The sequence below is a fragment of the Penaeus japonicus genome, unplaced genomic scaffold (genome assembly GCF_977035675.1).
Source record: "Penaeus japonicus unplaced genomic scaffold, GWHDUDI00000001_assembly GWHDUDI00000020, whole genome shotgun sequence".
Lineage (NCBI taxonomy): Eukaryota > Metazoa > Arthropoda > Malacostraca > Decapoda > Penaeidae > Penaeus > Penaeus japonicus.
Window position 1 is genome coordinate 10205347 of NW_028234422.1, and position 7500 is coordinate 10212846.

Genomic DNA, 7500 nt, shown 5'->3' on the forward strand with positions numbered 1-7500 from the left:
TCTAAAAGTTTGGACTAAGTAATTGATCAAACATTACAAGCGGTAGTTCATAAAATTCTTTTCTAGAATTATCACGGGTATATATATATATATATATATATATATATATATATATATATATATATATATATATATATATATATATATATATATATATATATATATATAAATTGATGACTATACTCCTAAAGAGAAATGAAATTGCACTGTGTTGCAGTGAAAATTACCATTATTCTCAAAACTTGAGTATTAGCCATTACAGTTGTTAACATTGTTGACGACATAGGTGCAAAAGACAAAGTGATTATTTCATACAGAATCTAAATACACTTTGGTAAATCTTTAGTTTATAATCATTCCACTTTGATATATTTTTTTAAACCTCTTAGTGGGGTCAACTCATTAGTTATTGATATTATGATTATTATTATTATTATCATTATTATTATTATCATTTATTATTATCATTATCATAATCATTATCATTGTCATTATCATCATTATTATCATTATCATTATTTTCATAGATTATTGTTGTTATGACTCTCATTACTTTTTTTTTCTGTTTTAAGGATAACATGCATCAAAACTATGTGTTATAATTTTCTTGAATTAATATTAAAGATGTTTTAAACTCTACACTTGGAATTTTATGGTATGTTATACATTTTTCATCACATATAATAGAAGATTTGCAAATATGAGTCATTTTGTGGAAGAACCTACTCTGACTGCAAAAAGTCAGAAAAAAATGTTTGTAAGTATGGGAAAATTTTTAAAAAGAAACAACAAAAAGCTAAACTAAAGAAAAGAAAAAAAGGCAAAAGTCGATCATGAATGAAAGCTCATCACTTTTTTCTTTTTTCGTTCAGTTTCAAAAAGAAAAAAAGGGGAAATGGAATGAAAATGGTATTTATACATTTTGATTGTCATTAGTTTATGTTGTTTTAGCCATATTTCATATATGCAAAATTATTTCGAACTTGGATGTTATCATGAATAGGATTTGAACTATTCAGAAATTGCCACACATGATTATTAAAAATTATACATATTCCATCAGTGAAAGTCTGAAAAACAGCTGCACAGAAAAGAGAAGAAAAATCATGAAGCAGTAAATTGCACACAGACTTGAAATTCCATAACAATCTTTCTTGTCACTGTTCTATATTTCAATGAGCTTATACTTGTTCATTGTGTTTCTTAGTATTCAAGACCCATCTTGCATTTAGCTTAACACCAAAAACTTTGTTGTCATCCTCATTTACCAAAGAAGAGCTTTATCACATGGGGCTTAAAATCTTATAATCACCTTTAAAAAGTCAGGGGAAGTTGGTCACACCCAGCATATATCTATGGCCAGTCACAATCATATTTCTCGTGAATGCAAGACGAGCAAATGAATCACACAATCCAGGTGAGTAGAAGTGGTGAGGAGGGGTTGGGGAGCTAGTTTTGCCTGACTTTATGCTGGTGAATGGTTAGCCCTGAATAGGCTCCTGTCCTAGACTCTGCTATCTTGCTGTAATTGTGTTCCAATATTTGTTACATTGATGTGAATGTCCCAGTATTTGTTAAATTGAGGTGAGGTGCAACAACAAAGAATGACTGGTTAAAGCTGGCATGCTAGCTCTGACATTGATCTATTCTATTATAGTAGAGAAAGTTAAAATCAAATGAAGTCTTCTTAGTTCCAAATAGATATTAGTAAAGTTTATTTTTTATTTCTATGATTATTCCAGCAACACAGAAATTACTGTTAAAGCAGTATTGAAATATATACTTTTACATTAATAAGGGAGGGAATTTATATAGATATATAGATGAATGTATAGATAGACAGATAGATATATACAGGTTTAGATATATTGTTATGTATCGGCCCATTGAAAGGTCACTAATCAGAAGTCATTTATCTGTTTTTTTTTTAACCTGTATGCTAAAGGATATAAAGGGTAACATGGATGATTACAGCATTTTAAAAAGTATGAATAAGAAAAAACATCTGATTCTGGGTGATTTTTTTTTTTTCATAAAAGAAACAGCAGCTGTATTATCACCATATTAGTATGGCACTTTTTATGTGATTAGGTAGATAAAATGGTATAATATAGAGTATGTATGACCAGATATATAAAGCAGTTACATCCTGTTTATGGTTTTATCAGAAATGAATATGGAAAGACATAATACTCTTTATTGTATATTATGTCAATTATGAATATGTTTTGAGTTCTCTCTCATTGTCTGACTCCCAATGCAAAATTATGCACATTAAATACATATGTATCTACTTACATTCTTTTTTTCTTTCTTTTTTTTTCCTTTTTTTCTATTTCTTTCTTTCACATCTTCTAAATCTTCATTCCCTCTCATTACCCAAACATAATTGTAATGTTAAAGCCATCCCTTGATTTTGGTTTCTAATCCAGCACATCTCTCAAATTGCAGTGATGATGTCAGGTGAACCAGACTACGAAGCAGCCGTGGGGCTCATCAGACACCTGCCAACAGAGGAGCTCCGAGACCTGGTCAATAATGACGACAAGCTGGCAGAGCTCATGAAAGACCTTCCACAGGCGAGTTGTCATGCGCTCAGTGCTTTGGATGCTTGTCCATTTTTTCTCTTTATTTAGGAGTTGTCGTTTTTTCTCTTTGACTCTCCTCTGTAATCATGCTTTCTGTATAGTATTAGTACTTCAGACTGAGAAACTCATTGTAATCATACAACACTTTAGATAATTTAATTTTATCCAAAAGCTATTTAAGCAAATCTGGAAATATTAAAAGCATATAATACAGCACATACCTTAATCACTGATAACCTTTCACATCCTTAACCACAAAAAGGAAGTAAAACAATAATTAACTCATTAACTGAAAATTATTTGCATCATTTGCCTTGAAAAGTCATTAACTCATTGAGGTTACAAGCCTACCAACCATCAAGATAGGAGATTAGAGGGACAGGGAAAATGTTTTTCTGCACTCCCAGATGTGCAGCATTTCCCAACAAGTTTTTTCCCTTAACACCATAACAAAAAATTTAAGTTTAGGCTTTAGGGTTTAGGCTGGCTTTAAAAAGCTATTTCTCTGAAATCAGTGCTGTGGCGGTCATAAAACTTTACAAATGCGAGTGTCACCTCAACAGTGAGCAGTTTCCAGTGTCATCTCACATAATTCATAGTTCTCCCCATATTTTTTACCACAGATGAAGAACCTAGCCAGTGAACAGGAGATGCTCTTGGCAGCCAACAAGTCTTTAGCCGAGTTCAACCTTTCACTGGAGCCCAAACTCTCACAGGTATTGTCAGTTACTCGTAGCTGTTGCCATCTGATTTTAGTGTGTAACAACTATCATAAACAGTGTCAAGACATATGCATTTAAGAGATGAAGTCACATATTTCTCCAGAAACTTAATTGACATTATCTATGGCAGTGACTCATTAAAAGATGTCACAGTTCTTCACTTCCTTTTTCCTTTCAATTTAAGGTATTTAGGAATTTCATTGGTATGAATAGTTATAAAAGCAGGAAGATATCACCAAATGAGAATATTTGACTGTTGTGTCTATCTAGTTCAACCCACTCTATGAATTTCCATTTACTTAGCATTATATTTGTTTTTTTCATCAGGCAAAGCAAAACTTAATTGCAAAATATGAAGAGGCTGCCAAGCTTTCAGAGGAAGTGAACAACATGAAGGGGGAAATTGGTAAGTGTTATTTAACAGATCTTTGCAAGTTGTAGTCTTTTCTTGGAGATACTAATACTTAAGGAAAGTTGAGAATTGCTTACCGATAGAGACTTGGAAAAGGTTCTTTTACCATATAACGTGTCTTTTTTGCTGCCTGTTCATGCACTAGTGGCCAAAATCATCGTCATCATTATCATCATCAAGTATTCTTGGGGCTCCCTATTGGTTATGGGTGTATAAGCAACCATATAGTTTGTATATTTTTTATTCTTGGTATGGCACCTGTTAATTACAAAATCTTTATTCAGGCATTTATTTCATTTACACAATATTTTATTTTTTTATTTTTTTATATATATTTTTTTAAAGTGAATCTGGAAATACTTTTATTATACTACTCACTTTATATAAAATTGCATTTAATTAAGCACCTGTGAACAACAAATCATCTATACATCTTACATTGGCTGTTCTCCTTATAATTTATTTGCTATTATTGTTGTGGTTCTGTCATTATTGATCTAAGTACTCTGAAAAATTAACTTTGAATAGAAATGCCAGATTCTTGCAACAGGATCTAATGTCATTTTGAATATATTTTGCCTATATTACCCCCTTGTAAGTAAATTTGTTGTCTAGCTATTATGCACATTTTAAATTTGGATGCTGCAGTAATTCAGATTTCCAGAGAGAATAACAAGGATTTTATTGAAATTATTATTTTTCCTTTTACTATAATATTTTGATGGTGTTGAGGTAGGACATAGTTAAAACATTGAAAAGCAGTTGTAATTTGGAAGTCATATATACCTACCATATTTTTAACATAGCAGATAGTGGAGGAAGAGGTTAGTACATGTAGGCTTAATTGGTGCCATGTATTCAAAGAGCAAAGACTGACTTTGTGTTTTCTGAAGTTGATGAGTTATCATGCTGTCATTTAAACTTAGGTAATATTTAGTTCTGTAATGTGGGCAGTTTTAGGGAAACTTGAATATGATAAGCAAAAGATGCTGGTATTAATTTGATAATTGCAAAAGATACTGGTATTAATATGATAATAGCAAAATAAACTGGTATTAATATACATCTTTTAAATACATAAATAAATACATGGCAGTATTATTTAATAGCAATATTGCAATATATAAGAAAAACTTAACCAACTTTCATAAGTTCTTGCAGATCTTAGAATTGTAGTAATCATCTTTGACAACTGGGATAAATAGTAGATTTTTAAAAATTGATTTAAAATGTATTTTTTTTTTTTTTTTTTTTTAAGTAAACAATTAAAATTAATTAAATACATAAGTTTCTACTTTGTGCCTTTGGTAGTTTGCTTATTTGACTCTTATTAGCAGTATAAACCAGATATATTGCTTAATATTCATGTATAAAGGGTAAATTCAGTTTTATTTGTTTAGTTTTGTTTGTTTGTTTTTTTTTACTCCAAAATAGGAAATACTAACTTGCAACATTACTTCCAAGTTTTATCTATATTCTAATTTACAACTGCCAGAAAGAAATTATGATCATACTATATATTATATTTACTACGAATAATTGGGTAAGATACAATATATGATAAATATTGCTTTAATTTCATTTCTTTGGATATTTTACCATATCACTAATAATTTTCAAATGATTGGAATTTGCATTAAAGGGCACAGATTTAACCTAACTGAAAAACTGTACTAATTCAAGTGAAATATATCAAGGAATACAATAAAAATAGCAAAGTTTAAGTTTATTTCAATTTAACATGGACAGAATGTTAACATATTAGTTATAGCTAATTGGTAAGCGTGACTAGAGTTTCTATGAGGTTCCCTTGGTGTTCACGTAGCGCTCGCTCTGCCTTCACTTTGGGGATTTCTAGCTCCTTTACGATTAGCTCAACATCTTCCTTCTTGATCGACACTTTCATCAACTCTTGTTCTTTTGCTGACTGAAAAGAAAAGGAGAAAGATTTGCTAGGGTGGAGGTGGAAATAAAATGGCAATAGATAACTTAACGCTTTTGAATAAAACACAAGCACACCTTCAATCAATTGCAATTTCCAAAATTGACTGTTTCAATTGTGTCTTTCTGGATATCTCTGAAAAAACAAGTTAGATAACTTGGAATTTTGTGCCCAAAAAGTGTATTTTGTTGTTATTGAGAATTAAAGAAAGAATTTCATTTTATTTCTGAAGTTTGTACCTTAATGATGACCATTAAACTCATTAATACCAAGTGACAAGATATCACATTAACCCATTGGAGCCGGTTGACGTTATAGCAAGTATTGTGGTTTTCGCGTCAGACACCCTGGATGAGCTATAAGGGGAAGCCGCGCGCTCGGGTAGAGCGAGCGGGCAACCCAGACTCGCGGCTTGTGTACCTGAGAATCTCGAGGCGTTAGGCTTATGCGTTCGAGAACCCCAGTATTGCGACCGTGCAAAGCCGGAATGGCCCCAGCGTGAATGGGTTAAGTGGTGGCAGTACCAGCCACAGGGGACAAGACATTTTGTCAGGGCTTTCCATCTGGCTGCCGTGCCGGGTGATCGGGTGCATAATGCTTGGCCATGGCCAGAGCAGGCAAATATCCTGAAGCGTTAGGCTTATGCGTTTGAAATATCCCAGCGTTTAGATCATTTGGAGCCAAAACAGCCCCATCAGCAATGGATTAACACATCAAAGTTATTAACCCTGTCATCCACAGATCTTTTTAAAATTTATGAGTTTCTGTGTTTACCAATTGATCTCCAAGGACCCATCTCTCCAGCCTGGCTGTGTGATAATTAGCTATGGAAGCCATTTATTTGTGTGATATTGCTCATCACCAGTTCAGCTGGAGAGAGCTTGGAGGGAAACTTAATTGTTGGAGTAGTGATAAGTAAGCACTAAAGTATACATATCTTGTGTCTCCACAAGACCATAAACAATATACAGAGGGTTTATGTATTGTATACAAGTGGCTTCATGCAATAACTTTTATAAGAGGCAGTATTTCCAGTCTTTGGTCTATGGTTCACTAAAACTTGAAAAAAAAAATGCAGTGTTGCCATATTGACAAGGGTTACAGCGAACATGAGACATTACAGGACCAATTTGACGAGACTGCCTTTTTCTTTTATCTTCTTAAATGGTAATCTCCACATCTGCCTTTATTATTTCTTTTAGAAATTGACTCTAATCCATGCACAAGGATAACATTTTTGTCCTTGGTACCTAATTGTATGATGGCCTAGAGCATTTGAACTTTTAAGGTTAAAGATTATCCTAAATGTAGTTTGCTTTTTAAAAAGAATCGTCTTTAGATACTCTTAACCCATTCACACTGGGGTGATTCCGGCTTTGAATGGTCACAATGCCGGGGTTTTCAAACGCATAGGCCTAACGCCTTGGGATTCTTGTGCACACTGGACGCAAGCCTGGGCTGTACTCTTGCTCACTGCAAGTGATGGCCTTGACCAAATATCTCGTCACCGGCATCTGACTGTGTGCGCGCTTCAACTGTGAGCAGATCCCGATGTCATGTCATGTACGCATTGACTCCCACCTCTTAGGCCTAATCGGTGCCGACATGTATGTCATGACACCCATACGCAATGGATTAATATATTTAATATTTCAGCCAGCCAGACGACTAGATTACCAGCTAAAATAAGTTTCTGAACACTGCTATATTCTTAACATAATACAGACTAACATTAACCCAATGATGATGGTGTGTCATGGCTAAATGCCTGATGGTGGGGCGACACACCATTGTGACGTTACCAATGCAATATTGCATAGGCCCAGCGTAGGGGTT

At 33.3% G+C, this 7500-nt stretch overlaps 2 protein-coding genes across 5 annotated transcripts in view; one reads left to right on the top strand and one right to left on the bottom strand.

Moving 5' to 3' along the window:
• LOC122260165 (vacuolar protein sorting-associated protein 37B) overlaps window positions 1-7500 on the top strand; it is a 12051-nt gene that overhangs the window by 1331 nt on the left and 3220 nt on the right. For all 4 annotated transcript variants that reach the window (XM_043027306.2, XM_043027307.2, XM_086547991.1 and 1 more), the window contains exons 2-4: window positions 2452-2579; window positions 3212-3304; window positions 3638-3716. In XM_043027306.2, the coding sequence (XP_042883240.1) occupies window positions 2454-2579; window positions 3212-3304; window positions 3638-3716 (298 nt within the window). In that variant the 5' untranslated portion in view covers window positions 2452-2453. The remainder of the gene's footprint in view (window positions 1-2451; window positions 2580-3211; window positions 3305-3637; window positions 3717-7500) is intronic.
• LOC122260166 (huntingtin-interacting protein K) overlaps window positions 5437-7500 on the bottom strand; it is a 3095-nt gene continuing 1031 nt past the window's right edge. The window contains exon 2 of the mRNA XM_043027310.2: window positions 5437-5649. Within this exon, the coding sequence (XP_042883244.1) occupies window positions 5494-5649 (156 nt within the window). The 3' untranslated portion in view covers window positions 5437-5493. The remainder of the gene's footprint in view (window positions 5650-7500) is intronic.